Source organism: Peromyscus maniculatus, chromosome 1, assembly GCF_049852395.1.
Source record: "Peromyscus maniculatus bairdii isolate BWxNUB_F1_BW_parent chromosome 1, HU_Pman_BW_mat_3.1, whole genome shotgun sequence".
Taxonomy (NCBI): domain Eukaryota; kingdom Metazoa; phylum Chordata; class Mammalia; order Rodentia; family Cricetidae; genus Peromyscus; species Peromyscus maniculatus.
In genome coordinates this window covers 53341433-53357460 of record NC_134852.1, presented here as the reverse complement: position 1 = coordinate 53357460, position 16028 = coordinate 53341433, and the positions used below count along the sequence as shown (strand labels likewise).

The following is a 16028-nucleotide window of genomic DNA, read 5'->3' as shown; positions in this document are numbered from 1 at the left end:
CAACAGACACCTACAGGTGACTCTGTTCACCAAAGAGGCTCACAGCAAACCCAAAACTTCACAGAGAAGATGAATCTAGACAGGATGAAGGAAGGGCCGAGGATGAGAAATGGGGGCAGTGCCTAGGAGTCAGATGTTAACACAGTGGCAAAATGATGTGTCTCAACACTGCAACCGAGGCAGGGCTCCCCACGAGAAGCCAAGTTCAGCAGAGGAAGGGGAAGCCACAATGATAGGGTTACTTGTGAACCACGTCCTTCTGGAGTGCTATCACTTCAAAAAAGTCATTTCCTCCCATTTTTCTTTGCTTGAGATAAGTGGAGGAAAGAGGGCCTTTTAGTCTGTAATCCCTCGATTTGGACGATTTGGACGGTAGAAGTAGGAAGGTCAGGAGTTCAAGGTCATTTTTAGTTTAGTGAGTTTGAAGTTAGACTGTGGGAGACCCTTTCTCAGAACAAAGAGGTGGGGACACATTAAGGAGGAGAGAAGAAGAACACGCAGGGACACAGGGAAGGCAGTTAGTCTTCAGGGCTGTCTGCTGGAAGGTGCACTGTGTACATTCAGCTGCTGGAGTCTGTATGCCTTGTTTTTGGTGGACAAAAGTTCTGAAGGGAAAGAGACCATGTGAGAACATTTTTATGGATTCCTGGGAAACTGCTTAAAGGAGCCTATGAAGAAAGATACACAGTACTTCTGCCCTATTATGACTCTCGAGTGTCTCTTTTTCAATCTATCTTGTTTGTTTATTAATTTTTGGTTTTTCCAGACAGGGTTTCTCTGTGTAGCCCTGGCTGTCCTGGAACTCACTCTGTAGACCGGGCTGGCCTCGAACTCATGGAGATCTGCCCGCCTCTGCCTCTGGAGTGCTGGGATTAAAGGTGTGCGCCACCACCGCCCCCATCTTCCTTCCTTTTTTTTTTTTTTTTTTTTTTTGAGACTAGAGCTCATTATGTTCAAAGCTCAGAGTGGCTTTGAACTCACGACTTTACTTCAGCTTCCTCAGTACTGGAATACAGAAGTAATCCACTATCCTAAACTTCGTTTCTCATCCTCGATACTTTTGTAAGGAGTGCCCCTCTGGGGTAAATGGTAGGACCCTTACAACTGCAGCATCCTTCCTTCACCTTCTTCGGCTTCCCCGTGCTCTCCAACTCGAGAGCCGGCCTGGAAAGAACTACATTTCCCGTCGACCTCTGCGCTCCACACCAGGAACGTTTTCCTTCCGGCCTGAAGCCGTCTACTCCTGGGGTCGTACCATTTCCGCCCCGCCGGCCCTCAGGTACGGCCTCCCTCCTCTTACGTAAGCCCCGCCCACTCTACAGGCCTCCCCCGGAGGGCGTCGCTCTCCGCGCCATCGTGAGACCTATTGGCTCTTCGGCACCACTCGGGCGTGGCTACGGGACCCGGGCGGGCCCATTCCGCACAGCGGCTCAGGCGTTCGCGGTGGTGGCGTCGAAGCATGCACGCGGCAGGTTTGGCGGCGCCGGCGGGGACGCCCCGGCTGCGTAAGTGGCGTACGTGGCTGGCTGAGGAGATCGGGCGGGCGAGGGTGTGGCGGGGCCGTCGCGGCGGTTGGCGAGGTCACTCCAGGTCGGACGGAGGTCAAGAGATCCAGGACCTGGAGATTCTAGGTGTGCACAGCGCAGGGATGCCAAGTCCGGGTAGGGGGCGCATTGCGGGTAAATTCCTTTAAAAGGAAGCAAGTTGGAGTAGAATTTGGTGTGATGCTCAGAGAAACGCGGCTTCCATTCATTTGCAGTCAGCGATTTGCCCTACTGTGCTCCCCACTTTTCAGAGGCTCCCTAGTGCCCACGGGCTGTCACCCACGCTCCATAGTACTGCCGCCTGGGCACTCCGTGTGCGGACAGGGCCACATTTACACCCCATTTACGATCGGAACCAGTGTTTATCGTCCTGTTAACCTCCTTTCCCCAGCTGCGAATCTGAATTCCTCTTTTAAGTTCCTCTTGGGGTCTCTCTCTCTATCTATCTATCTAGTGTGTGTGTGTGTGTGTGTGTGTGTATGTATCTATCCTGTTTGTTTCGTTTATTCTTCTAACATATCTTAACTCCAGTGACCCTTATGCCAGGCCCTGGACTGGAATTTGGGCACACACTAGTAACCACCAAAGCCCTGGTTCTTGCTTTCTTACAGCTAAGAGTTGAGGAAGAAGACATTTAACTAGGAAGCAAATGTGTCAGTCAACAAGAGTAGCTGAGTAATAAGTAGAGAGAGTGATCTGGGATATACTAGGGCCTGAGGAGGATCCGTTTACCCCCTTCACTCTAGCATTAGTGTCTGGCAGGCCGGTGATGTGTGATGCAGGGGAGCCAGCAGAGGCCAGCTAGCGCTTGTTCCTGCCCTCATGGAACTGCCCGTACAGAGCAGAGGTCACGGACAGCCTGAAGCAATGGGACAGCTGTGGCAGAAGCACAGGGAGTGAGGTGCCCTGGGGCACACCTGTGACCCCAGCACTTGGGAGATGGAGGGAAGAAGATTGTGGGTTCAAGGCCTGCCTGGGCAACATGGTGTGATTGTCTTTAAAGAAAAAGGGGGGCATGTCAGGAGTGAATTCCGAGATGGCTCCCAGTAAGAGTACTTGCCACCAAGCCTGACTACCTGAGATTGATCGATCACCTGGGCCACATGGTGGGAGGAGAGAACTGACTCCTAAAAGTTGTTTTCTGACCTACACACACACACACACACACACACACACACACACACACACACACACACACAGAGTTAAGAATTAGTTCTTTCTGAAAAGAATGCTGAGCAGACGGTGGTGTGGGGTGCACGGGCTGGTTGGAGCCGTGGAATTCAGGATTGAAGTATCGATGCTTCCTTGGAGAGCGCATACCTGATGAAAGCCTAGGGGATTCATGGAGGGAGAGGCTGTGGAGTCCTGTGCCAAGAAAATAAACAGTTGAGTAGATACGGAGGGGCAATAGGACCCTGGGCATTATGAGAGGGAATGAGTGAAGGAGGTCAGCAGAAGGGAACACTGAGCAGAGTCCCGAGTGTGACATTGGCAGAGTGAAGGGTGTTCCAGGACGATATTGTTGCATGATGAAGCGGGGTTTGTCAAAGGTGGGACCTGAGAGGAGGCCCTGGGGCTGGGACCAGAGTGGCTGGCAGGCCTGTTTGAACTTGGTTCACAGCACAGTGCTCCCTGATCTCAGGCAAAAGATGAAAAGGTTTATGGTCATTTAAAAGGATCATGCAGGTGACATGGCACAAGTACTTGTGAGGCAGAGGCAGGAGGATTACCTGTGAGTTCAAAGCCAGACTCAGCTACAGAGAGAGTCCCAGAACAGCAAGAGCCACATAGTGAGGGAGCTGGAGAGATGGCTCAGAGGTTAAGAGCACCAACTGCTCTTCCAAAGGTCCTGAGTTCAGTTCCCAGCAACCACATGGTGGCTCACAACCATCTGTAACAAGATCTGGTGCCCTCTTCTGGCCTGCAGGGATATATGCTGTATACCTAATAAATAAATAAATCTTTAAATAAAAAAAAAAAAAAAAGAGCTACACAGTGAGAACTGGTCTTAAAAAAAACAAAGAGCTGGACGGTGGTGGTGGTGGTGGTGGTGGTGGTGGTGTACACCTTTAATCCCAGCACTTGGGAGGCAGAGGCAGGCAGATCTTTGTGAGTTCGAGGGCAGCCTGGTCTCCAAAGCGAGTTCCAGGAAAGGCGCAAAGCTACACAGAGAAACCCTGTCTCGAAAAACCAAAAAAAAAAAGATATGATTATCACAAAGCAAGGACTGGTGGTGTAGGCCTATAATCCTCGCTGCTTGGGAGGCTGAAGCAGATCTCAAGTTCAAGGCTAGCCTGGCTTACATAGTTAGTTCCAAGTCAGCCTGGCCTGAAGAACTTAGACTCTGTTTTTTGTTTGTTTGTTTTGTTTTTTTTCTACTGAGACAGGTAGCCCTGGCTGGCCTGGAACTCACTTTGTAGACCAGGTTGGCCTCAAATGCACAGAGATCCGCCTGCCTCTGCCTCCTAAGTGCTGGGATTAAAGGTGTGCGCCACCACACCCCAGCAAGACCCTGTCTTTTAAAAAAAAATAAAAAGAGGGCCAGTGATGCAGCTAAGCGGTAGAACACCTGCGTAGCACGCACAAGGCCCTGGTTTCCAATGCTCCATACTTCAAAAGAAGTATCTAGCTGCCTACTGGAGACTCCTTGGGGGGGGGGGGGGTGTGTGCTAAGAGTAGGCAAGGAGCCTGGCATAGTGGTACACACTTGTAACCCCCACACTCCACATGAGTTTGAAGGCAGCCTGAGCTACATAGCAAGGCCCTGACTCAGAACACTGGAAGGAAAAAGAAACAGAAATTAGACAGGACCAAGTGAGATGCTTATGTCCAATAGGCAGTGGTAGGAACAGAGGGGAGGGGAGGAGGCACTGGGTGGGAAGTAGGGGACTTGGCTGGATGTCAGAGTGGCTGGGTGGGCAGAAAGGTGAAGCCTGGAGGTAGAAGACCTGAGGCTGGGCCCAGAAGGCCTCAGATCAGCTGGAGATGGAGGCCAGATGCCAAAGGCACTGTGGATTCGAGAGCTGATCGTGAGCAAGATTGCATTCAGTGAGAGGAGCAGAGGAGGGCAAGGGTGGAAAATTGGGTCACCCATTTCCGGGAGCTGGAAAGGACCCAACCCAGAGGAGGCCCAGGAAGGCAGGAGCATTGGCTGTCTGGTCTGCTGCTGCGTCTACAGCAGGCGCTCAGGACACAAGTCCTGGCCAGATGTTCCTGGGGTGAGCGTGCGAGATGAGTCAGTGGCTGGAGGTTGGCACCACCTGGGTGGCCGGCACCAAATGCTTAGGAAGGAGCGGAAGAGTGAGCTGGGCCTGAGGTATAGGCCTGTTGTCCTAGATACTTGGAAGGTTGAGGCAGGAGGCACTTGAGTTCAAGGCCAACCTGGGCCAGCTGCACAGGAAGACCCTGTTTTTAAAAAGGTGAGGGAGAGCTGGGAGATGACTCAGTCAAGGGCACCTTGCTCAGGTGTAAGGACTTGAGTCCCCGGCACCCACGTAAATAGGTGGGCACGGCAGTCCTTGCTGTGATCCCAGCCTTGCCGAGGCCAAGACAGGATTCCTAGGGCTTGTCCAGCTCGCATAGCCAGATCAGTGAGCTCCAGGTTCAGTGAGCGATCCTGGCTCAAAATATAAGGTGGAGAGGATCTGAGAGACAGCTAGTGTTGACCTCTGGCCTCTGCACACGCATGCACCCTGAGTGCACACACAAACATGTACACCCAGGGTTAGAGAGTGTTTGTGGCTCTTACAGGACCTGGTTCTGTTCCTAGCACTCCCATGGTAGCTCAACAGCAGTCAAAACTCATCCACATTAAATACATGAGTCTTTCAAAACAAAAGATAACATGTTTACATAATCCCCCTGCCTCAGCCTCCTGAGTGCTGGGACTGCAGATGTTAGCCACCATGCCCAGCTGGAAGTTTATGGGAGTCTCACGAGGCAGTTTGATAGACCGCAGAGGAGACAGTTGAAGGGCAGTTCACCCATGGTCCCATTGCTCCTCCTGGTCTTGCAGTCTCGTGTACTTAGTTCCCTGTGCCACAGCAGTGCTAGCCTGCTCAACATTCGGGATCTGGGGCCCTGGGGCTAGCCCCATCTCCCCAGACAACACCTCCCACCCCTGCTTAGACCAGTCTTGGGAAGGAGGGGATTCCTCCACTTCCTCTCCACACCCCAACCCAGCACAGCTTCAGCATGGCCTGCCCCCTGGCTCTGTTCATAAATGGCCACTTTCAGTATCCCCACCCCCAGCAATGGCCACCCTGGTCTCTAGCCTGGAACACTCAGCTGGTTCCCCGCCCCCACAAAGTCAGATGGGACTTTTACAAATTATTTTGGGGTTTTGTTTTGTTTTATGCCATGCTGGGGAACTGAACCCTGTATCTTGGAGCCTGGTACCTGGATTATGCTTGGTTAGCACTCTACCAGTTTTTTTTTAGTTGGGAGGGAGAAGGTTGTGCTTGTTTGTGTGTGGATGTGCCTGTATGTGGATGCTAGAGGGCTTGGTTTTGTTGTTTAAAATATTTTATTTAAATACACACACACACACACATATATATTTTATATATATATGTGTGTGTGTGTGTGTGTGTGTGTGTGTATATATATATATATATATATATATATATATATATATATATATATATAGTGTGTGTGTGTGTGTGTGTGTGTGTGTGTGTGTGTGTGTGTGTAGGCTAGGGGCAGTGTTCGATTCCCTGGAGTTGACTTTACAGGTGGTTGTGGGTGCTGGGAATTGAACTCGGGTTCTCTGGAAGAGCAGCAAGCATTCTCCATAGCTGAGTCATTTTCCCAGCCCCTCCACCTTGTTGTTCCCTTGTTTGTTGCTTGGGGGGAGGTGTTTGTCTTTTGAGACTGGCAACCTGTATGCAATCTTCCTGGTTGCCCTGGAATTCCATCTGTAGACCAGGCTGGCCTCGAACTCAGAGATCCCCAAGTACTGGGATTAAAGCCATGCAGCACCATGCCTGGCTGAGCAAGCTCTTGAAAGGGAACACGGTCTTGTACTATCTGACTTTGAACCTCAGCTGCTTCTTCTTTTTTAATTTCATGTGGTGTTTTTGCTTGCATGTATGTCCATATGAGGGTGTCAGATCTCCTGGAACTAGAGTTATAGACAGTTGTGAGCTGCCATGTGGATGCTGAGAATTGAACCCAGGTCCTCTTTGGAAGAGTAGCCAGTGACTTTAACCACTGAGCCATTTCTCCAGCCTTAACCTCAGGTTTTTTGGTCTGGTTTTTTCACTCTATAAAATGTGGACAATAGGGGCTGGAGAGATAGATGGCTCCAAGGTTAAGAACACTGGCTGCCCTTCCAGAGGTCCTGAGTTCAATTCCCAGCACCTCATGGTGGCTCACAACCATCTGTAATGAGATCTGGTGTCCTCTTCTGGCCTGCAGGGACACATGCAGACAAAACACTATATATAATAAACTAATAAGTCTTTAAATAAAATAATACATGGACAGTAGCATGCTGCCTTGAGAAGCCCATAGCCTCCCCTGAGTACATCTTACTTTCTGTGATTCTTCGAGAAGCCCATACCATGCTCTCAGTGTGTCTTTTTCTGAGAGCCTCTTTCTTAACCTTGTGCTTAAGCCTATATTGGAATATCTTTATTAAATACCAACTCTGCCTTACTAACAATAATTTTTAAATGCTAACAGCACCAATTGAGTCAGGCTGGTTGTGAGTGAATGAGCGGAGGTATCGTGTTGTACATGCGGTGTGGGGTCAGTGCTCCATCAGGGTTAATGGTCATAGCACTTACGACGAGACACTCCGGGCTGTACACCTGCTCTACTGTGCACTGAGCCCGGGCTTTTGTTCTAGCCATGGGCCTGGCTGGGCGTTATTTTCCATGTGTCCAATAGGGTGAGTGCACAACCTAAGCCTGCTGGAGGAGCTGGGTGAGTCGGCTGTGAACAAGGTGCTGTTCCCACCCTGGGGTGGGGGTCCTTCCAGTGAACAAAAGAAGCAGGTCGTCCGCGGCGGCGGCGGCCGCTCAGTGCTGGCGCCATCAGTGGAGGAGGGATTGGTGGGTGCTGCCGAGAGGGGCCCTGAGCTGTCTGTGCCCAGTGTGTCAGGGAACACGGAGAAGCCCAGCGGGGCCGACTAGGGAAGACAGGGTGGGAGGAGGAGGAAGAGGCCCTGTTTGTAATGGTGGCACAGGATTGTGTACCAGGCCCACGGAGCTCTCATCACCACCCTCACCTGTGTCTAGATAGGGACACACGAGGGGTGAGGGGGGGCGGGTAAGGGAAGGATGGGTGATGGACAGGTGAGCTGGTGATGGCCTCTGGGGGGGTGGGTAAGGGAAGGATGGGTGATGGACAGGTGAGCTGATGATGGCAGCTGAGGGGGTGGGTGAGGGAAGGATGGGTGATGGACAGGTGAGCTGGTGATGGCCTCTGAGGTGGGGGGTAAGGGAAGGATGGGTGATGGACAGGTGAGCTGATGATGGCAGCTGAGGGGGGGTGGGTGAGGGAAGGATGGGTGATGGACAGGTGAGCTGATGGCAGCTGAGGGGGGGTGGGTAAGGGAAGGATGGGTGATGGACAGGTGAGCTGATGATGGCCTCTGAGTGGGGGTGGGTGAGGGAAGGATGGGTGATGGACAGGTGAGCTGGTGATGGCCTCTGAGGGGGGGGGTAAGGGAAGGATGGGTGATGGACAGGTGAGCTGGTGATGGCCTCTGAAGGGGGGGTAAGGGAAGGATGGGTGATGGACAGGTGAGCTGATGATGGCAGCTGAGGGGGGGGGGTAAGGGAAGGATGGGTGATGGACAGGTGAGCTGATGATGGCAGCTGAGGGGGGGGGTAAGGGAAGGATGGGTGATGGACAGGTGAGCTGATGATGGCAGCTGAGGGGGGGGGTAAGGGAAGGATGGGTGATGGACAGGTGAGCTGATGATGGCAGCTGAGGGGGGGTGGGTGAGGGAAGGATGGGTGATGGACAGGTGAGCTGATGATGGCCTCGGGGGGGGGTGGTAAGGGAAGGATGGGTGATGGACAGGTGAGCTGGTGATGGCCTGGGGGGGGGGCTAAGGGAAGGATGGGTGATGGACAGGTGAGCTGGTGATGGCCTCTGGGGGGGGTAAGGGAAGGATGGGTGATGGACAGGTGAGCTGATGGCAGCTGAGGGGGTGGACAGATAGATGAATGGATCCATGCGGAGATGGCAGCCTGGCTGACATCATAGCCAGGGCTGTTGTGGTGACCCTTGTCCTGGCTGTGGCTGGCGCAGGTGGTGGAACCTGTGCAAAATGAATGAGCTCTCTCCATTTTCTTCTGCAGCCTCGAAGCGGAGGGTCCCGGGATCCCAGCCAGGCATGGCTGATCCCCACCAGTTTTTCGACGATACGAGTTCCACCCCGAGTCGGGGCTATGGAGCCCAGCCGTCCCCTGGTGGTCTGGGCTACCCCTCCCCTTCCTCCTCCCCTGAGGCCGCCTTCTTGGCTAATCCTATGTCCAACATGGCCATGGCCTACGGGAGCAGCCTGGCCGCTCACGGCAAGGAGCTGGTCGACAAGAACGTGAGTAGACCTGGCTGGTGGTCTTGGGCAGTGGGTGAGGGGCCGGCGGGGGCCACAGGGCCTCAGGCTCGAGCTCTGCCTCCCCTCCCCAGATTGACCGCTTCATCCCCGTCACCAAGCTGAAGTACTACTTCGCTGTGGACACCGTGTACGTGGGCAGGAAGCTGGGCCTCCTTGTCTTTCCCTACCTACACCAGGTCAGCACCACCCCCTCGCTCCGCGCCCGCCTGGAAGCAGGGTGGGGGACCTCAGCCTGGGGTCCTGCCACTCCCCCAACTCTCTCCACAGGACTGGGAGGTACAGTACCAGCAGGACACCCCAGTGGCACCCCGCTTTGACATCAACGCTCCAGACCTCTACATTCCAGGTTGCACCCTCCCACCACTGCCTGGGCATGTCTGGGACAGATGTGTGGGTGCCCTGTGGCCAAGGAGGGCTTCTCCTCTGACAAGTGTCTGTGTCTGCCTTTCACAGCCATGGCTTTCATCACCTACATCCTGGTAGCCGGCCTTGCACTGGGAACCCAGGACAGGTGAGGATCCTGGAGCGGGGGAGTGGGTGGGGTGGTCTCGGCTCTCCTGTCTTAGAACCTTGCTACTAGTGGTTGAGACCGTCGTCACCTCAGTGACATCCTTCGCCCACCCACATGAGCCCATCAGACCCTTTTGTGCTGGGTGACCTTCTAAATCCACCCTTCCTTCCTTCCTTCCTTCCTTCCGGCCTCCACCCACAGATCTGTCCTTATGTTCACAGTCCTCTAGGTAGCTGCTCCCACCATCACCCCGTGTACGCTTGCTCTAGTAGCATCTGAAAGGTACAGTCTGAGAGGTGATCCTGGCCCGCCCCCCTATTCCGTCTAGATGTCTTGGCTCGAAGATCAAGCCCCTGATCCTTCCTACCTCCTTGCTCACCCTGCCCTGCTGGGGCTGCCTCAGGGCCTTGTACATCCAGTTAGTACCTTGATTCAGGAATGTGCTCTTCCCCTACATGTGCCCGGCACCTGCTCGTTCACTGGTTCCCATCCTGTGTCACTTCCTAACTGACTTCAGGCTGAGTCAGCCCCCCACCCCCACCCCTCAAGCCCAGCTGCCTGCTCCTTCCCTTTTGAGGCACTGAAAACAAGTGTCAGCAGAAACAGTGGATTCATTGCTGAGGCTCCAGGGCAGAGACCAAGGCCCTCGTCCACCAGCTCCTGACTCTTTAGGCTTCAGCCCAGCTGTCCGTCTTTAAGGAGGAGCCCTCCTGGTACCCCTCGCAGGGCTCAGAGGCCCTCCCTTCAAGCCCTGACTCAAGTGTCACGGTCTGGGTACAGACCCGCATCCTTGTTGGTCCCTGCTCCATCTCCAGGGGCCCTCAACCCAGGGCTGCCCCAGGTGATGTTCAGAGGGTGTCTCAGTTACCAGCCCCGTGACAGAGCAAATGTCGTCACTTCTGGCAGGTTCTCCCCAGACCTCCTGGGACTGCAGGCGAGCTCGGCACTGGCCTGGCTGACCCTGGAGGTTGTAGCCATCCTGCTCAGTCTCTACCTGGTCACTGTCAACACCGACCTCACCACCATTGACCTGGTGGCCTTCTTGGGCTACAAATATGTCGGGTGAGTGCTCCTACCCTGCCTGCCAGTCCCAGACCTTGGCCTCTTCTTCAACTGCTTTCTCCTCACTCTCAGGATGATTGGCGGGGTCCTCATGGGTCTGCTCTTTGGAAAGATTGGCTACTACCTCATGCTTGGCTGGTGCTGTGTGTCCATCTTTGTGTTCATGGTAAGTGGGGCTTGGGGTGGGCAAGACAGAGACCACAGGCCTCCTGCACAAACTTGGGAGGTCTTTAGAGCATCCAAGTACAGAGAATTTACATCAGTCATATTGCTGAACTGGGAGGGATCAGAGTGCCCCAAACCTGGAGACTGGGAGCTCTGGAAGAGGGGTCTCCTGTATGGGTCCTCTGGGAAGGGCCAGGACCAGTCAGGTGCTGGGGGCCAGGGTTGCCCAGTACAGAGGCTCTAGGTTCGGTGCTCACCCTCACTTCAGTTCCTGTATCCTGGGCTTTCTGCCAGTACGCCCCTGCAAGGAGGCCGAGTCCTTCCAGTGCTGACTGAGGGCGGTAGGGGCTGCCATGCTGAGGTTGGCCCTCGTGTACTCAGGGTGAGTCAACCTAAGCTTCCGTCTCTCCTGTAAAATGGGGTGCCTCGTGACTGTACCTCAGGGTCTGGGAGGATTTAGACCCAGCATGAACACTGGGATTGTCGGGCAAATCTGACCCACAAGCGAAAGTCTTGTCATCATTTAAAAGTAAAGGAGCTGGGGAGACGGCTCCGTCAGTAGAGAAGACCTGAGTTCAACCCTTAGACTCCACATTAAAAAAAAAAAAAGAGCGGGGCAGTGGTGGCGCACGCCTTTAATCCCAGCACTCAGGAGGCGGAGCCAGGCGGATCTGAGTTTGAGGCCAGCCTGGTCTAAAGAGCAAGTTCTGGGACAGCCAGGGCCACACAGAGAAACCTTGTGTCAAAAAAGCCAAAGAGGAGGAAAGCCAGGAGTGGAGGTGAACCCTCATAATCTCAGGGCTGCAGATGTGAAGACAGGTGGGTACCCGGGGCTCACTGACCTGCCAGCCTGGCCTGCTTGGTAAATGCCTGGTTAATGAGAGACCCTGTCTGGAGAAAAGAAAAAGGGTAGACACCCAAGGGTGTCCTGTAGCCGCCACAAGTATGTATGCGCGTGCACACACACACACACACACACACACACACACACACACGCGCGCGCACGCACACGCACACGCACACGCGCACACACATGCACATCCAAAACCTGAGCATTTGGGGGCCTGTGAGATGTCTAAGCAGGTAAAGGGCACTTGCCTGACAACTTGAGTTCTACTCCTGGTACCCACAGAGTGAAGGAGAGAACTGACTCCTACAAGTTGTGCCAACTTCCATACCAGGGCTCAAGTGCCCCAACCCCACAAAACAAATACATAAATATTAAAAAAAAAAAAAAAAAGCCGTAATTCCAGCACTGAGAAGATTGAGGCAAGTGGATCGCCACAAGTTTGTCGCCAACTTTGTCTACATAGAGAGTTCGAGGCCAGCCAGGACTATATATCAAGATCCTGCCCTCCACCCCCCTCAAAAAGAGAACGCACCTAAGCATGAGCAAAAAGAAAAGAGCTCTTCTCGCTTGTCCTGAAAAGGTGTCTTCTGGGGCTGGGGGTCTTATGCAGTCCCAGGGCTCTGACCTAGCATGGGTGGGGACCTGCCTTGCGTGAGGGAAGGCACTGTCTCCTGGCAGGCGGAAGCTGCTCGGCCACGCCCTTCGGGTCGATCTACAGTCCTGCTGCTCACCTAACTACATCCCACAGAACCTTCCAGGCCTTTGCTTCTGGAACCCACAGTGGTTCGCTCACAGGCCCGGGGAAGTAGCAATTCAGCAGAGCCTTCTAGGAGAGCAAGCCGGAGGCCGCCGAGGGCCAGGGACCCCCACACTGACCCGTTTCCCCCATCTTCCCCTTTGGTACGCAGATCCGGACCCTGCGGCTGAAGATCCTGGCCCAGGCGGCGGCCGAAGGGGTGCCGGTGCGTGGGGCGCGGAACCAGCTGCGCATGTACCTGACCATGGCGGTGGCGGCCGCGCAGCCGCTGCTCATGTACTGGCTCACCTTCCACCTGGTGCGGTGAGCGGCCAGCCTCGCCTTCCGCGCCACATTCATCTCAGCCGCCCCGGGCCCGTCTCCAGGCCCGGCCCCTCCCCCCAGCCAAGGTGCTCCTGCTGCCACTGCACACCCGCAACAATAAACCTGATGGGCTCAGCACGGCCTCCGCTCCTGACCGGCAGGGGGCGCTGGGGAGCGGGGCGGGCTGCAAGCTTTAATAGGTTAGTGGGGGGCCTTCTTCTTTTTCTTCTCCTTCTTCACCTTGGGTTTCTTGGCCTTGTCCGAGGATTGTTCATGCTTCTTGCAGCCGGTGGCGTGCTTCTGAGGGCCGGGGGCGGTGGGCGGGAGAAAGAAGAGGCGGCCCGGTTGGGAGCGGAACTGGACCTGCCCCACCCACCGCAGCAAGGATCCTAAGCTGACCCTGACCAGGGCCGGGGGTGTGTGAGAACGTGGCACGGAGAGGGGCAACCTCTTACCTTTCCCTCCCCCTCCGAGTCGCTGGAGCTGCTGCTGCTGGAGTCAGAGGAGCTGCCGGAGCCATGCTAGATGGGGTGGGGGTGACAGGGGGTGAGGCAGCTTCCAACCCAAGCTGAGAGGCTGAGGTGTGCCGAACACCCAGGACAGAAGCCAGTCCCCGCCCTGGGCCCTCGGGACGCGATGCCCCGTGGTAAGGTGACTTACCCTTGGCTTGTGAGCAGCGCCTGCCTCTGGTCGGCCCGGAGCTTTAGGGGGACAGTGCTTGGGGTTTCCCACTTGACCTGTCCCCTCTGGCTTCTTAGAAGCAGGGCCCACGGCTGCAGAGGGAAGAAAAGTTAGATGGGTTGTGCAGGCAGCTGGGAGTGGCCCTTCGGTGGGAGTCCCTGGATTTGAGTCCGGCCCCCACCTCGCACCGCAAATCCACCACTCGGGGAGCATTACCTGCGGACAGGTCGAAATCCATGGCGATGATCACGGTCTGGAAGGTCGGAAGGATTAGGCAGTGCCTGGGGCAGGGGGTGGGGCCGCGCGACCTGCCCCGCCTCAGGAATTCTGCGAAGCCCCACCCTCCGGACCTTTGCACCCCTCAACTCTAAGGCCCTGACTCATTCATTGCGTGCCGCTCCCAGCCCCACCCAGACTTTCCTCTGTGGGAAACGGCGGTGGGGGTGGCCGTAGGTTTCTGGGGAAAGGGTTGAGGCCTGTCATGAATTGATCCCCTCCACAGAGGTGCTTCGAAGGAGTCTTTCCATGTACACTGAAGGACGTTAAAGACCATCCTGGGAGCGGGGAGCTCGGGTTCCCGGCCCCTCCGGCCTGAGAAAAGTAGTGTCCGGGATTAGGAGCCCAATCTAGTGCAACTTGGTGGCAGCTGGGAGAAAGAAGGCCTCAGCAAAGTTGCACCCTGGGGTGATGGAGGAAGACAGGCAGATGGGTTAAATTCCTAGACTGGTGCCTGGCAGAGTAAGTGCTTGTGAAATGTGTTGCGTTGTTTTGATAAAGGCGGGTGTCTTAATTTGGGTTGTTAAAACAAACACAGCAGATAAGTGGCTTAAACAGTAATTTACCTTATAGTTGTCGAGGCCGAGAGCTTGGTGCCAGGCAAGAGCAGAGACAGACCCCTAGTATGGAGATGGCCTGCATCCTGCCAATTTGTCTTGGCTTTTCTTGTGTCTGGATGTGGGCTCTCTTCCTAATGACTAATCCCACTGGGGAGTTTCACTCTCAAGATCCTATCACCTTCAGCAGTAACTCTTCAAAACCATCTACCTTTTTATCACAAACATAGCTCTAAGCTGGGCACAGTGATGCAGGACTGTAATTCCACTCTTCAGGAGACCTCGGGAGGATTTAAAGTTCTGCTATAGCTTGGGCTACATAGCATGAGAGTGTCATGGCGCACACCTTTAATTCTAGCACTCGGGAGGCAGAGGCAGGCAGATATCTGAGATCGAGGCCAGCCTGGTCTACAGAACGAGATCCAGGACAACCAGAGCTACAACCAGGGCTCTACCTGTCTAAAAAAAATGAGGCTGGTGAGGAGGCCCATTGGGTAAAGACACTTGCCAAGGCTAATGAGCCGAGTTCAATCGCTGAGACCCACAGGAGGAGAGAACCAGCTCCTGCAAGGTGTCTCTGGACCTCCACAGGTGCACATCCGGGCACATGCACACAAAGTGAGATAACTATAATAGAAAAATATTAAAAACAAAACGCCTACTCTTATCTGCAGCAGTGAGCCTCTGGGCAGGAGCAGGTGGCTGCTTCAGGGATCGTAAGGAGCGTGTGCCTCTCCAGACAGCTGCTTCAGTGTCGGTTTGCAGAAATGCCTGCCCTAGTTGCTGCAGGCCATCACTCCAGCATGTTTGGTGTGCTTATCATTATCTGGAATACTTGTTTTTTTGAGACAGCGTTTCTCTGTGTAATACAGCCCTGGTTGTCCTGGAACTTTTTTTTAGATTAGGCTAGCCTTGAACTCAGAGATCCACCTGCCTCTGCTGCCCCAGTGCTGGGATGAAAGGTGCGTCACTATGGCCGGCCTCTTTTTAAAATTGTATGCATGTGTGAATGCTTGTGTGTGTGTGTGTGTGTGTGTGTGTGTGTGTGTGTGTGTGTGTGCGCGTGCGTGCGTGCTGGCGTCTGTGGAGGCCAGAAGAGGGTTGCCATCCCTTGCAGCTGGAGTCACAAGTGTTTTTGAGCCACCGTGGGTGCTAGAAACCAAACCGCACGCTTCTGCAGGAGTTGTAAATGCTCTTCACTACCTCCCCTCTTTAAAATGTAAATTCCTATGTATATGGCTGTTTCGTCTATGCGTGCCTGGTGCCTGAAGAGGTCAGAAGACAGTGTCACATCCCCTGGAGCTGGAGTTACAGTTGTGAACCACCATGTGGGTGCTGAGATTCGAACCCATGGCCTCTGGAAGGCAGCCAGTGCTCTTCACCATTTAGCCATCGATGTAGATGTAACCAACCGTCTTATTAAATAAGAAACACAGAAACAATGTAAAAGAGAAAGCCGAGAGGTCAGAGCTCAGAGCTAAAATCTCACCCTTCCTCCTGCTGTCCCAGCTTCGCGAAAAGAGACCTACCTCCTGTCGGTTCGTATTTTTAAAGTATGTTGTTCTGCCTTCTCATTGGTTGTAAACCCAAACACATGACTGCCTCGTCACTGTCTGAATGTACAGCCCCCTAGGTCTTAAAGGCATATGTCTCCAATGCTGGCTGTATCCCTGAACACACAGAGATCTTATGGGATTAAAGGCGTGTGCCACCACCGCCACACTCTTGCTATGGCTCTAATAGCTCTGA

General features: G+C 54.1%; 2 protein-coding genes across 4 annotated transcripts; one reads left to right on the top strand and one right to left on the bottom strand.

The window, feature by feature from the left end:
* The first annotated feature begins 1345 nt into the window (after positions 1-1345).
* Yif1b (Yip1 interacting factor homolog B, membrane trafficking protein) lies at positions 1346-12900 on the top strand. Of its 3 annotated transcripts, none has more exons than XM_006981994.4 (8): positions 1346-1505; positions 8858-9096; positions 9189-9293; positions 9385-9463; positions 9571-9628; positions 10535-10690; positions 10763-10856; positions 12614-12900. In XM_006981994.4, the coding sequence occupies exons 1-8, from the start codon at positions 1460-1462 to the stop codon at positions 12767-12769; spliced, it is 933 nt and encodes a 310-aa protein (XP_006982056.1). In that variant the 5' UTR covers positions 1346-1459; the 3' UTR covers positions 12770-12900. The 3 variants fall into 3 exon arrangements, with proteins under 3 accessions (XP_006982056.1, XP_006982055.1, XP_006982058.2); XM_006981993.4 differs by having other exon boundaries at positions 1357-1514; XM_006981996.4 differs by having other exon boundaries at positions 1430-1631.
* Positions 12890-13778, bottom strand: C1H19orf33 (chromosome 1 C19orf33 homolog). The gene is made up of 4 exons (XM_006982103.4): positions 13663-13778; positions 13426-13538; positions 13221-13286; positions 12890-13065 (listed from the first exon to the last, which is right to left on the bottom strand). Exons 1-4 carry the CDS (start codon positions 13682-13684, stop codon positions 12967-12969), a joined length of 300 nt encoding a protein of 99 aa, XP_006982165.1. The 5' UTR covers positions 13685-13778; the 3' UTR covers positions 12890-12966.
* Between the last annotated feature and the right edge of the window lie 2250 nt (positions 13779-16028).

Bases quoted from the DNA above. Each gene is read 5' to 3' on its own strand.
- Yif1b (XM_006981996.4), top strand. From the start codon at position 1,460: ATGCACGCGGCAGGTTTGGCGGCGCCGGCGGGGACGCCCCGGCTGCGT. The intron at 9,629-10,534 runs GTGAGGATCCTG...CACTTCTGGCAG, and splicing joins GCACTGGGAACCCAGGACAG to GTTCTCCCCAGACCTCCTGG. The intron at 10,857-12,613 runs GTAAGTGGGGCT...TTTGGTACGCAG, and splicing joins TGTCCATCTTTGTGTTCATG to ATCCGGACCCTGCGGCTGAA.
- C1H19orf33 (XM_006982103.4), bottom strand. From the start codon at position 13,684: ATGGATTTCGACCTGTCCGCAG. The intron at 13,539-13,662 runs GTAATGCTCCCC...TTCCCTCTGCAG, and splicing joins GGATTTCGACCTGTCCGCAG to CCGTGGGCCCTGCTTCTAAG. The intron at 13,287-13,425 runs GTAAGTCACCTT...CACCCCATCTAG, and splicing joins GCGCTGCTCACAAGCCAAGG to CATGGCTCCGGCAGCTCCTC.